Source organism: Rhinolophus ferrumequinum, chromosome 3 (genome assembly GCF_004115265.2).
Source record: "Rhinolophus ferrumequinum isolate MPI-CBG mRhiFer1 chromosome 3, mRhiFer1_v1.p, whole genome shotgun sequence".
NCBI lineage: Eukaryota > Metazoa > Chordata > Mammalia > Chiroptera > Rhinolophidae > Rhinolophus > Rhinolophus ferrumequinum.
The window spans coordinates 12,225,443-12,246,026 of record NC_046286.1 but is presented as its reverse complement, the minus strand read 5'-3'; the positions used below and the strand labels follow the sequence as shown (position 1 = coordinate 12,246,026).

Below are 20,584 nucleotides of genomic sequence, written 5' to 3'. Positions count from 1 at the left end.
GATATTATTTTCATCCAAGCACCTTTTCCTTTAATACTTTTTTTTTTAACTGAGAAAACTCAAGCACTTCTGTCAAGAAGATGTTACCTGTACATGAGGTAAGTATGATCTGTATGATGTGTGCCATAGTAACCAGATGGAAAATGTGAAGGTCTCCAGTGCCAAGGCTGATCCCTGAAAAATCCTGACACTGCAGCGCGGGGAAAGCGAGCACCAAGCCCACCTAAGATGTCAAATACAGAGTCAGACACATACATAGCCTTTCCTTTCACATCTAGACACACTTCCATTTTCTTGTACGACCCCTTCAGAGCTCAGCCCCGCCCCTTAAGGAATCTTTGGTCTTAAAGGGTACAACGTTAGAAATTCCACTAGAATTGGCTAAATGAAATTACTTAAGAGCTAAGAGAGTCTTGATGGGTACTATCCATTCATTAACCTAGTGATTCCCCTATACACAGTCTATTGTTAGCAACTGTTGAAATCTTTCTAGGGAAGTGCACAGTGGAAAATGCACGGGTTTTGGATCCATAAGGATCTAGCTATGAACCCTAACTCCTCTTATGAGCTTTTTTTTTTTTTAACTTTTATTTATTTTAAGTGTGATTTTCCAGGATCCATCAGCTCCCAGTCAAGTAGTTGTTTCAATCTAGTTGTGGAGGGCGCAGCTCACAGTGGCCCATGTGGGGATCGAACCGGCAACGTTGTTGTTAAGAGCACCGTGCTCTAACCAACTGAGCTAACTGGCCACCCTCTTATGAGCTTTTGAGCAAGTTAACACCTCTGAGCCTGTTTCTCTGCTGGGAAACTAGAGATCGTTTATGTGTTTTTTTTTTTTTTTTTTTTTTATTGGGGAAGGGGAACAGGACTTTATTGGGGTAACAGTGTGTACTTCCAGGCCTGTTTTTCCAAGTCAAGTTGTTGTCCTTTCAATCTTAGTTGTGGAGGGTGCCGTTCAGCTTCAAGTTGTTGTCCTTTCAGTCTTAGTTGTGTTGGGTGCAGCTCAGCTCCAGGTCCAGTTGCCATTTTCTAGTTGCAGGGGGCGCAGCCCACCATCCCTTGCGGGCGTTGAACCGGCAACCTTGTGGTTGAGAGGACGCACTCCAACCAACTGAGCCATCCGGGAGCTCAGCGGCAGCTCAGCTCAAGGTGCCTTGTTCAATCTTAGTTGCAGGGGGCGGAGACCACCATCCCTTGAGGGAGTCGAGGAATTGAACTGGCAACCTTGTGGTTGAGACCCGGTGCTCCAACCAACTGAGCCATCCGGGAGGCAGCTCAGCTCAAGGTGCCGTGTTCAATCTTAGTTGCAGGGGCGGAGCCCACCATCCCTTGCGGGACTCGAGGAATTGAACTGGCAACCTTGTGGTTGAGAGCCCACTGGCCCATGTGGGAATCGAACCGGCAGCCTTCGGAGTTAGGAGCATGGAGCTCCAACCGCCTGAGCCACCGGGCCGGCCCTATGTTTGTTTTTAACACTTCAGTAGTAAGGATGCAAGGACTAAACAGGACTGAACATGAAAGCACTCAGGTACACAATACATGCTGGCTCTTGTGTTAGCCTCCTGCTGTCTGCACGACGGTGGTCTTCACAGGAGCAAGGGGAACAGTAACAATGGCTAACACTTACTAGGGACCCCTTGCTCTAAGCTCTTTCCATTGATTATCCCTTGAGTTCTGACACAATCATAGCTACTGACCCTCTTAAAGACACAGAATCTGATGTCCAAAGAGATTATAGGCACAGCACGGGGGTTGCTGTGTGTGGTGCTGCTCTCAGTGTCCTGCGGAGGGGGACCCAGGTGAGGTGGGGCTCAAGTTCAGCCACCCACTTCTTGGCCAGCGATATGTCCTAGCTTCAGATGACACAGAAGACACACCTTTCCCTAAATCACACAAGGGAGCTACCTATTGCTAAGTAGTGTGGCCCCAGACAGGGCTGTATCTACCTAAAAGCTCGGTATGGGTCAGCACTACATTACCAGTGTTATTTTTACTTCTTTGTAGGTAAAATGCATGGAGAGGTTAAATTACTGACCTTGGCCACAAGCAAAATAAAAGATTAGACACCCAGGTCAAGCCTCTCAACTAGATTTCTCAAGGTTTTCTTTTCCTTTATTTTTTCAATTACATGAAAATTTTCATTCCTTGTCTTATCGATGATAGCCATTCTAACAGGTGTGAGGTGGTATCTCATTGTGGTTTTGATTTGCATCTCCCTAATAGCTAGTGAAGTTGAGCATCTTTTCATATTATCTGTTGGTCATTTGTCTTCTTGGGAAAAGTGTCTGTTCAGGTCTTCTGTTCATTTTTTAATTGGATTGTTTATTTTTGTTGTTGAGCTGCATGAGTTCTTTATATATTTTCGGTATTAGCCCCTTATTGGCGGTGGTGTTTGCAAATATCTTCTCCTGTTTGGTTAGGTGCCTCTTTGCTTAGTTAACATTTTCTTTTTGAGGCTGCTCAGAAAAGAATCATTCTCATAAAAGTAGTATGAACAATAGATGACAACTCCTGTCTGTCTCTACACTCCGCACCAAGTCTAAGGTAAAGTTCTGTAGTATGATAAAGAAAATTTCAAACACTAATTACAAGCTACTCACCAATAAATGAAACATGTCGATATCTAATATGCATGGAAGGTCTGCATGATTGTCATCTGGTACCAATGCTAAATATTTAAAGAAAAAAAAGCATTAGCACATTTCATATGTCAACATAAGTATTATTTTAAAAATGCACATAACCTCATTTAAATTTATCTTTTTGCAAGATATACATGAACTTATAAGCTAGAACTTGTCCATAAGACAAACAGTATTACCAAAATATTTCTCTTATAATGGAGAGAAGTCATGCCACTAGAAACAAAATGACAGAAGATGAGAAATTACCGTAACGTACATGGTACAAGTATTGATACTCACATGCCAAAAGTTTACAAAAGTGTCCTTGTGTCACTGAAAGTAATGCCACTGTCCAATGTGCTGCAGCAAATCTTGTTAGTGACCTAAGACAGTCATCCTGAAAGAGATTGACACAGTTAACAAAGAAGCCAGCATATGAAGTAGTTCTCTTCTTTTATGAATGCTAGTTTAAAGCACAGCTAGTTGAAACAAAGCTAGATGCACAATGAAATCTCTCTAGATGGTGTGGACCCGAATCTGTGACATCTTTAATGACATGTCTCTAACATGGAATGAATGGAATGGGAAATATCTAATTGAATGCTGAGTAAACCAAAGCTATCTCCTTGCCACCATGCTGCTGGTTCTCTATGGAAAAGGATACATGCACCCAGACAGACGTCAACCAACAGAGACTCCCAAGAATGTAAAGCTGTATTTATATTTCTTCTAAAGAGATACTCTTACTATGTAAATATGAATTATAATCAGGTATAAACATGCTTAAGAAAAAAGACAGATGAATAATAAGTTGATGAGTTTTTTCTTCCTGTTTAATGCTCTCTTTTCCAAATTTTTCCGTAAAGTTGTTTGGTTCAACAGATTTGAGGACCTACTATAGGATAGTCTTGGTTTTGAAAATCTTAAATGAAAAGTTAACCCCCACACTCCTACTTTCAAGGAGCTCACAGCCTTGGAGGTGAGAGGGGGAAGAAAAGGGAGGCGGTGGCAACTGAAGGAGGTAGTACCACAAATGAGGGATACCTCACTCACAGGACGTGGTTTAGAGCATCTTAGAAAGGAGTCTACTTAGGGTATTCTAGCAGTAACTAAGGCCTGGGAACTAGCGTTTGGGGACCAGCCATGATTCTACAAGCCTGGACCATGGTTGTGAGGATTGGCAGGTGATAATGGAGAAAAAGGCTAAAAAGTGTTAAGAGATACGATCAGGGTAACTTCTGGAGGAACCTCTCTGATAATTTATTAGAAAAGAGTGAGAGTCAGGATAGAGACTGGTATGGAATCTTGGCAAGAAATAATATGGGGCTGAACCAAACAAGTAGAAGAAGTAGGAATGGAAAGAACGGGAAAAAATATGCAGGACGGGAATTGAACAAACTTTGCTGACCAAGTGGATATGAACATCCAGACCAAATGATGCATCCAATAGGATTTCTGAGTTTCTAGCTTGGTCACCTGGATGGACAGTAATGACATTAACTAAGAAAGGCAATATAGTAAGAAAAATGATTTGGATTGTTCAATTTGGGGTGTCTTTAGGAGGTCCACGTGAAAAAAATAAAGCAGGCAATGAGATAACAGACCAGGTTTGGAGCTATACACGTGGGAATCAGTGGATCAGAAATCAGAGGTGTAGACGGGGCTACCAGGGAAGAGTGTCTAATAACTGAGGGTCATGGGCCCAACTCGGGGGGTTTAAAACATCTGCAGGATGGAGGAGGGGTTGCAGACTGAGAAGGAGGTGCCAGAGGGGTAGGGAGAACACCAGGAATGTCACAGAAACCGAGAGAAAACAAATTTCAGAAGGAAGTAATTAATAAAATAGAAATATCAAATAAGGAGTACAAAATATCCACCTACAAAGATAATGAGAAGATCATTCAGTGAACTTGGTAACAGCTGTTTCCAAAGAGTGAAAGTGTTAGGGTAGGAGCCAAATTGCAGGGAGTTGAAAAGTGAAGGGTTAGCAAGAAATTGAAGAGAGAGTATACACTATTGTTTAAGGAAATTTTGCTGTATATAAAATCTCTCTCTCAATATGAAATGAAATTAAAAACTGCAGGTGCTATTCCCTTATCCACATTTCACTGCATGGTGAAATAAAGCGAAATACTCTTTAAAATGGCTTGGATATAAAAATGAATGAAAAAGCGAGGGTCATAGATGGAAGAAAGATAATACTGAGGGCAATAGTAAGAGGACAGTGGAGCACACTTGACAACAGGGGATGTGCCAGGAAAGGAAGAGGTAAAAGACGGGATAACTGATAGAGAGCGGATGCATTTCAGGCAATAGGCGGAAGGCTAAGCCGCCTTACCCAAGATCCCTTATCCCCTGATACAGGACAGAAAGGTGAGTGGAGATGTATGTAAGTTTGAAGGGAGTCAGAAAAATAGAAGTTCACTCCTAATGACACTATACTTAAAAAACAAACAAACAAAAAAAAACCGAATAAGCTGCATTTTATAAGGCCTGCCAAACTTGGATATGAACAACCTGATAAGAACAGTACAATAAAGGAAAGTTAACAGGCCAACCTCTCTTATGAACATACATGTAAAACTCTCAGATAAAACATTAGCAAATCTAATATAATGATATATAAAAAGGATAACATACATGACCAAATTGGGATTATTTCAGGAATGCAAGGTTGGTTTAACACGGGAAAGTTAATGCAAATTGATAACACAAAATCATATTAACATAATAGAAGAAGTCTACAGTCTGCTGACTAGGTAGTGTGAAGTATATAGAATCAAGGAAATATATAACAATTGCCTTAAAAACTAGACAAAATGATGTTACACATTTGTGACTGCCTTTTCAATAATCAACATACTTATCAATTCTTATTTACTATAGCAAAAAATATCACAGCCAACATTGACAGCCATATCCTATCCTACCCTGTTTCCCCAAAAATAAGACCTAGCTGGACAATCAGCTCTGATGCGTCATTTAGAGCAAAAATTAATGTAAGACCAGGTGTTATGTTATATTAGACCCGGTCTTCTGGGTCTTGTATTAATTTTTGCTCCAAAAGACGCATTAGAGCTGATCGTCCGGCTAGGTCTTATTTTCAGGGAAACACGGTATCCCGTATCACAGTTAAGACTAATGTGAACTGCCTTTGCTTCACCCAGTATTAATACCAGGACCTACTCCTAGAAGTTCCAATTTAGTAAGTCCCAAGTGGCCCAGGTATTTATATATTTAAGAAGTTCTAAGATTTTAATGCACATCCCCTACCCAGGAACCTCTGATATAGGATCTACATTCCGCACACCATAAAAAGGGTCCTGAGACTCTAGGCGTTTGCAATGAAAAGGAAAGTTAGTCAATGAACTGTATTTTCTAAACAGGCATGCTTTGTGTAATTTTTTTTATGGAGACTAACCCCATCTTGGGTGTACAAAGAGCCTTCCCACATAAAGCGGTATCTCTCCCAAGTGCAAATAAACCCTTGCTACAGACTAAGTTATTAAAAAAAAAAACACACCACTTTAAATAAGTTCATTGTTTTGCTTTAAATGGCATTTATTTTTATATTTTAAAAATATGCCCATCCCCCCAACCCCTGCCCCTTTGGCAACCATCAAGTTGTTCTCTGTATCTATGGTCTGCTTCTATTTTATTGTGTTTACTCATTTGCTTTGTTTTTTTAGATTCCCACATATAAGTGAAATCACATGGTGTTCGTCTTTCTCTGATTTATTTAACTTAGCATACCCTCTAAGTCCATCCATGTTGTCACAAGAGGCAAAACGCCATTCCTTTTTATTGCTGAATAATATTCCATTGTGTGTGTACACACACACCTTTATCCATTCATCTAACAATGGACATATAGGTTGCTTCCATATCATGGCTATTATTAGTAACGTGGCAATAAACATAGGAGTGCATATACCATTTTGAATTAGTGTTTTTGTCGTCTTTGGCTAAAAACCCAGAAATGTAATTGCTGGATTCTATGGCAGCTCTATTTTTAATTTGTTGAGGCACCTCCACAATGGCTGCTCTGATTTACATTCCTACTAATGTAGGAATGTAATGTACATGTAAATGTACATAAGAGGTCCCCTTTCTCCACATCCTTGCTAGCACTTGTTATTTGTTGATTTTTGATGATAGCCATTCTGACAGCTGTGAGGTGATAACTCACTGTGGTTTTAATTCACATTCCCCTGATGTTTGGTAATGCTGAGCCTCTTTTCATGTGTCTATTGGCCATCTGCATGTCCCCTTTGGAGAAATGACTATTCAGGTCCTCTGCCCATGTGTTTATTGGACTGTTGGTTTTCTTTGGTGGTAAGTTGTATGAGTTCCTTATGTATTTTGGATATTAACCCTTTATCTGATATATTATTTGCGAATATCTTCTCCCATTCAGTAGGTTGTTTTTTTTGTTTTGTTGGTATTTTCCTTCCCTGTGCAAAAACTTTTCAGTTTGATGGAGATGTATATATATATATATATATATATATATATATATATACAGTTTTATTATTATATATATTTTACATATATAGTTTTATTTATCTATTTGTTTATTTGTTTGTTGTTGTTGTTGTACTGTTGCCCTTGCCCAAGGTGACATAGCCAGAAAGACATTGCTAAGAGCAATGTCAGAGAGTATACTGCTTGTGTTTTCTTCAAGGAGTTTAATGGTTTTTGGTCAGGCATACATATTATTGTGCTTCACTTTACTGCACTTTGCAGATACCAAGTTTTTTTTACAAATTGAAGTTTTGTGGCAACCCTGCGTTGAGCAAGTTTACTGGCACCATTTTTCCAACAGCATTTGTTCACTTCCAGTCTGTGTCACATTTTGGTAATTCTCGCAGTATTTCAAACTTTTTCATTATGGTTGTATTTGTTGTGGTGCTCTGTGACAAGTGATCTCTGATGTTACTATTGTCACTGTTTTGGGGCACTACGAACCGTGCCCATGTCAGACAGTGAACTTCATTGATAAATGTGTGTGTTCTGACTGCTCCACTGACCAGCGGTTCCCCCCTCTCTCTCCTTCTCCATGGGCCTCCATATTCCCTGAGACACAACGATATTGAAGTTAGGCCAATTAATAACCCTACCCTGGCCTCTAAGTGTTCAAGAATCAATTGTGCGGCAAACTTCATTGTTGTCATATTTTAAGAAATTGCGGCAGCCATCAACATTGAGTCAAGACTCCACCAGCAAAAACATTATGACTCACTGAAGGCTCAGATGATGGTTAGCATTTTTTTAGCAGTAAGTATTTTTTAATTAAATATGCACATATTATAGACATAATGCTACTGCACATGTAATAGACTACACTATAGTGTAAACGTAACTGTTATATGCACTGGGAAACCAAAAAATTTGTGAGTTTTGACATTAATTTGATGTTGCTTATAAGGTAGTCAAATGTGGTAGAGGGGGTGTTCTGTTTTATATTTCCAATTATAGCATTAAAATTCAAGAACACTCTGTTTTGTTTTTTTCCCCCTCTTTTCATGTGCTTAACCAAGAGCTCTGGATGAAAAGAGCCAAAGCCTATTTAAAAGAAAAATAATGAGAAATTAAACCACAAACATAACTTCAACATCATTACAGAAAATGGGTCTTACTATGAAAAGAGTGAAGCTATGCTTAAATAATCAATTCAAGTTTTTAAGATTAAAAAAAAAAAGATTAAAAAAAGCAAAAACTCTATGATTTTCCATTCCACCATTCTATGAATTGAGTAAACTGATAACTTACCAGTCTGCAAGGTAAAGGACCAAACAATGGTTTATCTTCATCACTTAAAATTCTTTCTGTAGATTAAAATTAAGATGGTAAATTTTTTTACATATATTTTATCACATTTCAAAAAAGTTTAAATAAATTATTTCTGCAGAAAGCACAATATTGTCAGGTTTTGAAATCTTTAAGTCATTTCACATGAATTACTAACTTTGGATGAGAAGTAAAAATGAAAACACATTTCCTCAACTGACAAGAAGCTATAACCACCACCAAAGTGAGTTATTGGTTGCTGTAATTTATAAACTATAAATCTAGTATTTTGTCAGTACACTACATTTCCTATTTCAAAGTCTTTATATTATTTCTTCATATTGCTGCCCATTTTAAACCCCTCATTCAAATACAGGCTTCTACACATAACTCCTGTCAACTTGTGCTCGTGACTTAGAGACACAACTTTAAATCTCTTACCTATGCTTTGGATGGTGTACGCACAGCTCCCCCAACACATTATGGGCACACGGGGATCCTCCTCATTGGGATGAACCTTTAGTCCCACCTTGTAAGTAGCCGTTCCAAATGTTGTTAGCATTTCTTTTATGCTATCAGAATAAGGGTTCCTGAAGTAAACATGTATAAGATCAGCTCAAAACAATGTGCTCATGTCAATCAATGGTTCAGTTTCTAACAGCTATTTGCTATGTTAGAATTGAGATACTTAAACTATCTAAAGACAGTTTTATGCAAAGGGGAAATTAAAGACATGCAAACTGTCTCTGTTTAAGAGGAGTTATGCTCCACTCGGGCTGGCAGAGGTGAGGCACAGGCTGAAAACAAGGTATTAGGTAAAAGTCTACATACTGAACTGTGAGACCCTTACCCTCTTTCTCCACCCTGAGAACACTGGCAATGTATGTCCACTGTCATAGGTTTTAGTTTCTCCAGTGAGCAATCCTCAGGGGAAAAGCCTCTTGACACTTTGACACTTGGGGGTCCCAAGTGAAAGACTGGTGGGGGTCTGATCACCTCACTGCGAGGCTCACAGGCCAAAAGCTCCAACCTGCTCAACCACGTATCCCCTGAGCTTCTCACAGACTTCTTGAATGGTCACCCAAGGAAAATAAACATTTATGGAAAGAAGCAGACATCAAAGAGATAAAACAAACAAGCAGAAAGAAGAATGCAGGGAAAACAAAGACAGTGTAGAAAGCAGAAAACTTGTAAGAAAATTAGAGGATCAGTCCAACAGGGCCCAGGGCAAGCTAACAGTAGGACTACCTCAAAGAACAGAAAAACCAAGAGGAGGAAATTATCTAAGAAATAACATAAAAAATTCTCAGAACTGAAGGATTTGAATCTTCAAGTTCAAAGAGTATACTGGAAATGTTGCAAAAATGAATGAAGAAATGATTCACATGCCAAGGAATGTCACAGAAATTTTAGAATACTGGGGACTTAAGAGAAGATCCCAACAGTTTCCAGAAGTAATCAAGTTACAGAGGAACAGGCATCAGAATGGCGTGGATATCTCAATGGGTGCGAAAAGTTAGTAAAACAATGCCTTTCAAATCTAGATGAAAAATTACTTCTAACCTATAATCCTATACCCAAACCATCAATCAAGCATATGGATACAATAAACTCATTTTCAGACATGAAAACTTAACACCCATGCACCTTTTCTCAGGAACCTGCCAAAGGATGCACTCGTACAAAATGAGGGAGTAAATTAGGAAAGAGAAGAATATAAAATATGAGATCCAGTGACATAATAGGTGCGTGGCCACGGAAAGTCTGAGTGACAGCGGTGCCCTGTCCTGATTGGTGCGGGACTACAGAGGCTGTGGGAGGAAGGTTCCAGGACAGGTCTAAGCACTTAGAAAATACATTGCTTAAAAACAAAAAAACCTCTTGCTAGGCACCTGAAAGCTCTAGTGTAGCATTTGATGGGAAAAGAAAAAAAGGAACACATACATAGAAAACAAAGTACATGAAAAAAAACAAGGTGATTTTTAACCACAAGATAAAATTACACAAGAAAAGACACAGAATTATGACACACAACTTGTATCAGTAGAAACAATTATAATGTAAAAATTGTCAAGGGATTTAACGAAAAATTCTGAAAGAACTCTATTGGGAGACTGGGGAGGCGCAGAGGTTAAGAGCTGAATACTAAACTGCCAGCCAGTCAATAGAACTCAAGAAACAGTCCCCAAGCATTTTAACTAGATATATGGAAGTAAAAAGCAGAAGAAACAAACAAAATGACAGCATTGGGGAAAGGGAGGGGGAACGTGAGAGGCACAGGACTGACGTTTACTGTACTTAAGCTTCTCAGTACTATTTGTACTGAGTTATTTACATGTCAGGAATAACTTCCAGGTGGCTTTACATGTATTATGTCACTTTATCCTCACAACACTTTGAGGTAGGTATTAGTTTCCTCACTTTAGAGATGAGGAAACTGAGGTACAGACAGGTCAAGCAATTTGCACAGTCGCACAGCTAGCAAGCAGTGCTGCTGAGAACTGAACCACGCCACCTGGCTCTAGAATCTAGGCAATACTTTATAATTAATTGGCCAGGGGGTAACAGAGGGTGAAAATACTCTGGGTTTGATCCTGGGTTACAAAGAGGTTGGTGGGGCCATAAATATAAACATGGAAGTCAGAAGGAAAGCACAGGATTTGGTGGGGAAGCTGCAGTTTGGATTTCGATGTACTGATGAGTGTTGTGCAGGAGAGGCAGATAAAAGGGCGTATTACGAAGTCAACAATACAGACCGGGAGAGATTGATAAGAGTTAGACATGCCATGTGGTTCTTAGCTTTTTATTAATATACTCGCAATAAATATCATCATGTAATGCTTAAACCTCAGAATTCAAGATCAGTGTCATGATCTTTTGCTCCCTAGCTTACAAATCATATTCTTACCAACTGCTAACTTAATTTTTCATTTCAAGTAGGCCGTACTCAAAAGGAATAAAATAATACACTCACTTAGGATGAAAATCAGGCCTAAACCCTTCCGGGAGCTGCAATTCATCCATATTTTCTGAATTCTTTGAAGAGGCAATATCTATAGAAACAAGCATTTCATACTATTATTCATCTCTACAACATTTCTATGAATTTCAGCCATATATTTCATTCTAAATGTAGGTCAAAGAAATTGAAAAAACAACAGGAAAAATTTCTATTAATAAAAACGGCATAACATGCATTCAAAGCCTGGGAATGAGTATTGCTCTGACTGACCAAGGCGCCTTCTTCAGTCACCTCTGCTTTTCCTAATAGTGTAGCCTCTAGAACATAGCTAGGCAAGGGAGCTAAAGGAAGAGTAAGCTATTTTGTTTTTATAAAAACCAACAGTATAAATTCTGCTCAGGTTGCTTTCTCATAAGGTGGTAAGTGCAGTGCATGTCTTGAAACTTGGGGAGCCTTTGGTAATTCCAACAATTAAGCGAGGTGGGCCACCGAGAACTAAAGCTAGCTCTTCAATACTCAGTTTATTCCCCCGCCCCCAGAAGCTCTTCAATAAAATGGGGGAATGAATGAGAAGTAGTTGTTATAAACTTCACACAAGCCTGAGGGTTTTCGAGGAATAGGAGGTAATGTAGTCAAGCAAATTTAGTTCACTAAGACAAAGAAAATGAGAATAAGACAAAGTTTAAAGTGCGAGGTTTCACTTTAAAAATATTCTTGAACGATTCTCTCTGGAACCACATTCTCCAATAATCTTAGACTTTACGGAAAAATGAAAGCAGGTTATCAGAACTTACTAGGAATACTTTCTTCTTTCCTAAGAATCTGCAATGCTTTTATTTGCTGAGATATTGTTCTAATCCACTGAGCCAGATTTGGTTGGTCCGAAAAATTTAACCTGCTAGAAAAGATTATAGTGTTTAGTATTCTGTTGTTGTTGCTTAGTTTAAGATACAAAAAGACTCCTTAAATGATCATGGGTGTAATATTTTAAACACACTTTAAATATATAGGGGAAAAAAAAAAAGCTTGGGGGAAATCTGTTCCTTTAGAAAAATAGATATTTGCCAATGGAAATAAAAACATATTTGCCACTAATATGAAGCTAATAACATTATTTGTCAAAAATTTCACTTTTTTCAGTACTAGAATTTGCTAGTATTTCTTAAATATCAGTCACCACAGCACCACTAATATTTACTGAGTACTTATTATGCGACAAGCACTTAGTAAAACATTTAACAGTATTAGATTTAATCCTCAAAATATTCAGATGAAACAGTTTACATTATTGTCCCCGTTTTACAGATGAGGAAATTGAGGTTTAGAGCTATGTAACTTGACTAAGGCCACGTAAGGAATGGATCTGGCATTCAAACCCAGTTATATCAGACTCCGAAGCCTCTGTTCTTCATGACTACGTCATAACTGACTCGCATGGAAAAAATAAAAAACCTGAACCACAAAAGTGACAGGTGAGATCCAAAGGTGATTTTTTTCCTCCTTTTATGTAGTGAATCCTTAATCTAATGATTAATTTATCAGTTCAAATGCAGATGTAAGTCAGCACCATATTCTTTTGTGATAAAAAAGCATGAGCTTATACTCAAATCTAACAGCATTTTAAGAACATTTTGTGGTAGCATTAATTAAGAAACCATAGTTTGAACTCCTAAAATTGAAGAGAAAAAAAAAAGGACTGCTTTGAACTGAATCCAAATAGTATCACAGAAATTAATAAATGATTCATATTCATAAAACTTAAATTAGTATTTGTGCATGTAAGCTGGATACCATAATTCTAAACTGAGAAATGAAAATCAGATTTAAATAGCAGAGTATCAAATTCATATCTGCAATGAGCATGTCCAATACTATTAACTAGAAGCACCCTAAAAATTATGAGATGACAAAAATTTTTCCATTTTAAACATACCAATAGATTTTCATTTTTTGGGCTCAATTCCTGAAGCTGTTGTAAGCCAGTAATTGGCAAAAAAATTATATTTAATTGTTAGTATATTCAATCAAGTCAGTTTGAGATGTCCCTCTCTCCCCTATCAATTTACTGAGTATCTCTTGAAAAGTATGAGGGAGATATTTAAAGTAGTGTTCCAGAAATAAAGAAGAGTTTTCACGAATACAGAAGAATTTTGTATCTTCTACAGCGCTTATGGATGGATGACCAAGAAACTTAAATTTTGGCCTATTCCTTTCTAAAAACCCAAATCATATTTTGCAAGTCTGCTAGAAGAAATGACTAAATGAAGTTTGGAAAGTATCTGGAAAACATTATGCAATTACCTAGAGTGATTTCCCTCCCTCTGGTTTATTATCTCATCTTCAAAGGCAACTATTACTTTGATGTTAAGGTTTTATGAGCTAAAACTTACTTGTTAAAAATATTTCTTGGAGGAAGTAGCAGAGGAATAACAGTATTACTCAAGCATTCACAAAGGGGACAAAGGAATTCTCCATTTTCTACATCATAGCTTGTATGTAAGCGTAATCTGTGTTGCCTTCGCTGTTCTTTAGCTTGAACGGAATCAAAATACCTTTACAATTAGAGAACATGAGGAATCAAAAACAAGGGTAATTTTTTTCAATGAGAGCCACAAGCTTCAACATTTTAAATAATTTGTTTCCACAAATAATCCAAAAATTAAAATCTTAAAATGAACTGAATTATTTTTAACACTGGGACTTTAATTTTGGAGTTGCTTTAATGATCAAAATGGGTTCTAAGAGTTCTAAAACAGTCAAAAACAGACTGCTTTGCAAATAAGCATTCAGAAAGCAGCCAATTTCTTGGTCCCCGTGCTGTCTGGGTTTGTGGCTACATGATAACTCAATGAGCACAGTGCTAGCATAACAGTATTGATTTGTTGGTTTTACAGAAGCATAGAAAGCATCCAAATAGAACAACTTTGAGGTTATCCGAACTTAGGCTCAGGGAGCCATGACAGTCTCAGGAAGCACAAGACAAGTACTAACACCTTCAGAATCAAGAGTTGTTCACTTTCGAAAGATACTGCTCTTCTAGGCTTTATCCCACTGTAAAAATCATTTTTCTCCATCCAGTTTGTAAGTCAATACAGATCCCCATGTTAAAACATATATTTGATATATTACGAAATTTCTGCCACTCCTATACATGCATGACAAAGTAAATCAAGTTTAATTGCTATTTATTAGGCAGTAATACAGATTTTTTTTCTGCAACATCTTTAGTTCTCCCTTTTTCTAGAATGCAATTTCCTTTATATTTTGAGGGTTCAGATAAGCTTCTCTTAACTGAGATGAAGACTACAAGTCACCTTTGCCAACAATGCGCATGCATCACGTGTCCACAGCTCCCAGTGTGTGTTCCGCAAGGCAGGTTAGGGTGCATGAACAATGGATCATATTTATCTGCATTACAAAACAAATAAACAAAACAAAACACCACGCATTTACTTTTCCTACAATGAATGGACTTCAAATTGTGAAACCCTCGATTAAGGGCGTGTAAACTTGAAATGAAATACTAGTTTATTCTTTTCCTTTGAGATAGAATAATTTATGCAAGAGCCTGGATTACTTAGAAAGCAGGACCCTTTTTTGTCACCCTGAGCAAATAAAACATCCCTGCGTTATTAACTGAAATTGGAATTCTGTATTTAAGTACATCTAATCTTTTGAACAGTTCATGCTTTCAGGGCACCGAGAGACTCTTATTCCCTGCAAAAGCCCTGAGCTCGGTAAAAGGGATATTCTCGATGGGACTGCCTTTAACACCTGCAGGCAGCTGGGTCACAATTTCTAACAAAAAAAGATGTTTAGGCAGTAATGGGGCGCTCCCTAGAGGAGATTCTGCCTAACGACACTCATGCAGAGAGGAACAAATACTGTACCAGAGCCAGCCAAAGTGGCGACAAAATATCCAGATGGTGTGGTGTGGTGTGGTGTGGTGTGTGTGTGTGTGTAGAGAAGGGCAAATCGACAGTCTTCTGTTCTGGTGCTAATTGTTTATACTTTAAGGAGATGAAAAATGAAAACGACCATAAGATGGGTGCCTGGTTTCTTCTGAAATTTTTTGTATAAATTAGCATAATCTTAGAAATCCCCTAACAGTCTAGAAAAAAAATATTCAAGTTTCAATTTGCTTTATGTAACAGTGAAAATGTCATAGCACAAAGAAAATCTGCTTATCGTCAGCCGAAGGTTTTTCTTTATGAAATAAAGTAAACTTGGGAACTTTATCTTCGGCCTGGAATGAAATTTATAAATCATCTCGTCCTAATGACCATTTTTTAAGGTGAACCAGACCAACCTTTCTTAACTAGGTAGGTGCTTGAGAGCCCCACTGTGCAGACTTTCCATACAGAGAAAGGCAATCTCATCAGTGGGTTTTCAAACTTCCTTTCAATACTACAGTGTGAAAGGCACTCCCTAAATAAGTGCTTTGGAAATCCCTAAGACACAGTTCCTACTCTCAAGAAGTTTACTGGGGGGTGGCCAGTTAGCTGAGTTGGTTAGAGCGCGATGTTAATAACACCAAGGTTGCCAGTTTGATTTCCGCATGGGCCACTGTGAGCTGTGCCCTCCTTTAAAAAAAAGTTTACTGGTATTGTGGATGTCCATCAATGGATGAATGGATAAAGAAGAGGACACACACACACACACGTTACTCAGCCATAAAAAAGAATGAAATCTTGCCATGTGCAACAACATGGATGGACCTAGAGGGTACCGTGCTGAGGGGGAGTAAGTCAGACACATAGGACTAATGCCACATGATATGTGGAATCTAAAAAATAAATGAACAAACAAAATAAAAAAAAGTTTACTGGTATTGTTGAGGCACTTGCACATATAAACAAGTCTGAGAGAAGAGACATAAAACTTTGTCTGGACTCAGTAATGTGCAGCCTAGACACCCCTGCAGGAATGAACGCTTTACTTCCTCAGCAGTTGGAAGAAGGCACTCAACCGTTACTCCTCTTTGAGGGATGACTGCTTTGCTCAAGGTCACTCTTCTTTTCAGAGGTCCCTCACAACTGATCACTGATCAGTGTCCAGGTAGACAGACCCAGCCCCCTTGCCGCAACTCAGGACACCTCTGAAGGGTCACCCACCTCCAGAACTCCCATGGGACTGGCTGAGGGCTTTGGGGGACCATTCAACTTCTCCCTTTGCCCAAACCTGCTTCCTTCTCCCCCATTCCACAAATGTTGACGCCAAAGCTCTCCCTAATAAATGTCCTGCACGATAATCTCTTTCTCAAGAATCGACTTTCTGGGGAACCCTATCTGTGATCATCACTAAATCAGAATGTGGCTCAAGGATTGCTGCTCACATAGCTAACTCACACACTGTTCTCAAGAGATTCCTCTTTGGATCTCTCCATGAGATAAAATAATTGTTATTGTTATTTTAGTGTGTCAACTAATTATAAAGAATTTACAAGTGTGCTGAAGAATGGGAAACATTGTTAAGTACCAAAGTATGTTAATGTTATATCACAAAAAAAAAAGCTTTCCTTTGAATCTCTGCTACTTACCAGCTGTGTGATTCAGGAATGACACTTAACCTGGTGGAATGTTTCCACACCTGTCAAGTGGGGAATTTCTGCCTAAATACCTGCCTAAGATACCACCACACCATGGAGTTATTATTCAATTAAATTCTGTATATCACCACCCACACTAAGTGGCAGTCGTTAACACGGAAGAGAGGATTTAGCTATGGCTTACCTGGATCCTGAATGAATTTGCTTCTGTTTTTTGATAATACAGTTGATCTTTGAACAAATGCTGCCAGGACCATTGCCCTGCTTTCCACCTTCACCTCTTGTTCTTCTTGACACAATATACAGGTAACAAATTGTCTTTGTTTAGGGACCTGAGTTTGTGCTGGGCCCAATGCTGTAAGTGTCACATCTGAAATCATAGGGCTGCAATAAAAGGTTATAAGTATAATCAATGAGCCTAAGAAATTTCTATATAATCATACAACAGTAGGCTCCAGGTATCCACTTATTCAATACACACGTTTTTTAAAAAACTATTATTTTTTATTATATTAGTTTCAGGTTCAACACACATGGTTTTAATGACTTAAATTGACCGAAGTCTTTCATGTGAATGAAACCATCTCCTTTAAGGCTCGTAACAATCCCACATACAACACAGAAGGCAGACACTGAGGTAACTGAGCCTGGTGTCTCGTTCTTTATGAATGTCAAGGGTCTTCTGTATATCACATCATTTTAAGCATACGCATTAATTACCTTATCTATGGAGATACTCTCATAAACTTATACTAATAAACTCAGATTTCTAAGATTAATTCCTGTAAGTGGAGGCCACAAAATTTACCTATCAATCTTCTATATTATTTTAGCATTAAAAGTGTACTTATAGGGAAAAACCAAATTCTTTCCCAGTTGAGAATCAATGGCTAAGAAATAAAAACTTTTTGACTTGTTTTGTTTTTGTACCTATTATCAAGAACAGCAGAGGTAGAGACATCCAGTTCCAGTGTCTGCTGAAAGAGTTCTCTGTTCTCATCAATAAAGTGCCGCTGCATCTCCGACATCTGGGCCATGATCTTCTCTCTGCGCAGTCGGGCAATCTCAGCTTTTCTCTTCCTCTCGGCTTTGTCTTTGTCTCTTGGACTCTGAAATTATGCTTCATTTAATTAGACCATTAGATACTAAGTGCACATTTTCTTCCCAAAGCAGAAATATCTTTATTGTAAATACAAAAGAAAAGCTATTCTACAATCTCACTTATCTAAATAAAAGATTTCTTAAATCAATCTACCATGTTTAAAAAAAAAAAAGGCAGACTAAAAAAATTGCTACAACTAATAAAAGATAAATAGTGGCCCATTTCTTGAAATTTACAATTTTGGGGGGAATAATGTCAACAATCAACGTATTGCAGATAAATTTAAATAGTGAACTTGCTACAATTTTTCCTTATCACTCCATTTCACTTCTTGTACCTCTTCTGTTACGGTGCCTTCTGTCTCTGCCACAGGACTGGCGGATGAACTCTCCCTCATTTTCTTAATAGCATTAAAAGTCTATGAAAAAAAAGCATTAGTTATTCCGAAGTTATGAAACATTATCAAAATTTAAAGATAAATATTTAATGTTTCCCACAAAAAGCATGAGTGATGCAGAAAATCTTACCTTTAAAATCCACCTAATCATATCTTTGTGGACTTCTAGGTAGGGAGCATTTTGCAGAGTTTCCAGCATAGCTAGAATGCTAGGAGAGTTGTTTGGTGCTTCACCAGGCTCTAAGGTGGAAAAAATAAAAGGCACAATGACAACAGCTAACAATCCATAGTGCTAATTACTATGTGCAAAAAGGTAAAGGAAGTTGCTCACAATGTCATTTGCCTATCATTTGATTACAGCTCTATTTCTTGGAGAGCTTCAGTATTTCTTGACAATGTGACGTATTTGTACATCACAAACAAGTCATTAACAACCAGAATGCTTTAATCATTCAAAACTTACATCTTGTACCAAATGATTATTTTAACATAGTGTCTAATTAAATAAAAACCCTGCTAAAAAGTCTACTTGAGATTTTACAAATCTAAGAAAATGAATTAGGATTACAGGCGTACATAGTGTATAAATATAACTATTTGCGTTGACCTTTTCTTCACTAAAAAAAATAAGTCTTCCTCTATGAATTATTTGAGGAAAAGATACTGAGTCCAAAAAAAAAAAAAAGAAAAAGATAAAAGTCAAGTCCATATTCTTAAGAGAACATTTAATCCAATATTAGCTAATTTAGTTTTATAGTCGGAAATGTCCAATTACTGATTTTCTTGATTTAGGTGTGACCATTCTGGTTCCTCTTTCCTAAGAGATGAAGACACTGAACTATGCGATCTTTAATATTCTTTCAGGTCTAAAATTCTGTGGCTATAAATTAGGGATCTGACTCTAAATGGTGTGTTTTAATTGCATAAAGTGTTTAAAGAGAAATATCCAGAGAAAATGATTGTTAAAAGAAAGGAAAAGGAAGAAAGAAAAAGTGAGAGAACCTAACCGTATGGTGATGACTGTAAAATCAGGGAATTTTCTGTGTGATTATTCTAAAGAAAAAGCACTGGTGATTAAAAAAAAGGGCAAAAGACAAAAATGTTAATTCATAGAAAGAAACACAGGCAGGGAAAAGAGTAGGGAAAGGCTAGCAACCAAGAATACAGTCTTTAGTGGGAAAAGGCAGTTTCCCCTTTTCCTCCCATTTAACTGGATGAGGGGAAAAAAGAAAATAGAGATCTAGCAGCACATAAGGACTATTTCATTCTTCTCCACCACCCAGGAGAACCTAGTATTCTCACAGTGATTATTTTTCAGGAAGAGATGACAAAGAACACGACACTGAACAAAGTTATAGAAATAATGCTTTGCAATCAAGGAATTCATAAACTCCTATTTTACCACCATAAATTCATTTAAACACCTCAGCAAATGGTTGATTGCAGGTCTTTATAACATGAGCCTGGGACATCTTCTGTGCCAGAAAGCGACTTGGTGCTCAATAACTAATGGGGTTGGGTCAAAAGGACAAAGAGGCAAAGGAACAGACTTCCACTGACCAAAACTGGCACAGGGTGAGCATCAAAAAGAATACTGATTATAACTGACTATAAAACACTGAATAAACTAAAAACCCATGAGTAATATTAAAACAAAAACAACACTAAGCAAAAAGACTCAGTTGCCACCTCTGTAGGTCACTTTTAGACCAACTACTTATTCTGAAAATTATAAAGAAAAAGCTTCTCTTTAGAGGCAAAATATTATGTCTAAAACAAATGGTTAAAATACTAACTACTGAATCTAGGTGGTAAGTATATGGATGTTTACTGTGCAACTCTTTCAACTTGTCTATATGTTTGAAATTTTTAATAAAAAGCTAAAACAAAACGAAACAAAGCCTCCCTGGCCTTAAAAAAGAGTCACGTTACTTTATACAAAACAATAATCTAACATTGTATATAAAGCCAATTTTCTTGGTTTCAATGTTTTTGTAAGATAACATCAACAATTTAAAGGGAAATCCTGATAGCATACTTTGTGTTTTAAAAAATGTATCCTAGAGTTTATATGTATGTGCTGTACTGATTTCAAACTAAGGATTCCTCATTAATTTTTCTGTTTATGAATTAAAATTTGTATTTACGAATGTGTAGGCCC

General features: G+C 37.7%; 1 protein-coding gene across 4 annotated transcripts in view; it reads right to left on the bottom strand.

Annotated features, from left to right (window-relative positions):
• UBR2 (ubiquitin protein ligase E3 component n-recognin 2) overlaps positions 1-20,584 on the bottom strand; it is a 107,554-nt gene that overhangs the window by 12,648 nt on the left and 74,322 nt on the right. For 3 of the 4 annotated variants that reach the window (XM_033096838.1, XM_033096828.1, XM_033096852.1), the window contains 13 exons: positions 18,554-18,663; positions 18,364-18,444; positions 17,855-18,033; positions 17,109-17,308; positions 14,691-14,784; positions 13,767-13,928; positions 12,171-12,274; positions 11,389-11,467; positions 8,856-9,004; positions 8,397-8,452; positions 2,925-3,021; positions 2,601-2,668; positions 88-223 (listed from right to left, as the gene is read on the bottom strand). In XM_033096838.1, coding sequence (XP_032952729.1) covers positions 88-223; positions 2,601-2,668; positions 2,925-3,021; positions 8,397-8,452; positions 8,856-9,004; positions 11,389-11,467; positions 12,171-12,274; positions 13,767-13,928; positions 14,691-14,784; positions 17,109-17,308; positions 17,855-18,033; positions 18,364-18,444; positions 18,554-18,663 — 1,515 coding nt within the window. The remainder of the gene's footprint in view (positions 1-87; positions 224-2,600; positions 2,669-2,924; positions 3,022-8,396; positions 8,453-8,855; positions 9,005-11,388; positions 11,468-12,170; positions 12,275-13,766; positions 13,929-14,690; positions 14,785-17,108; positions 17,309-17,854; positions 18,034-18,363; positions 18,445-18,553; positions 18,664-20,584) is intronic. The other variant, XM_033096844.1, reaches the window with a different exon arrangement.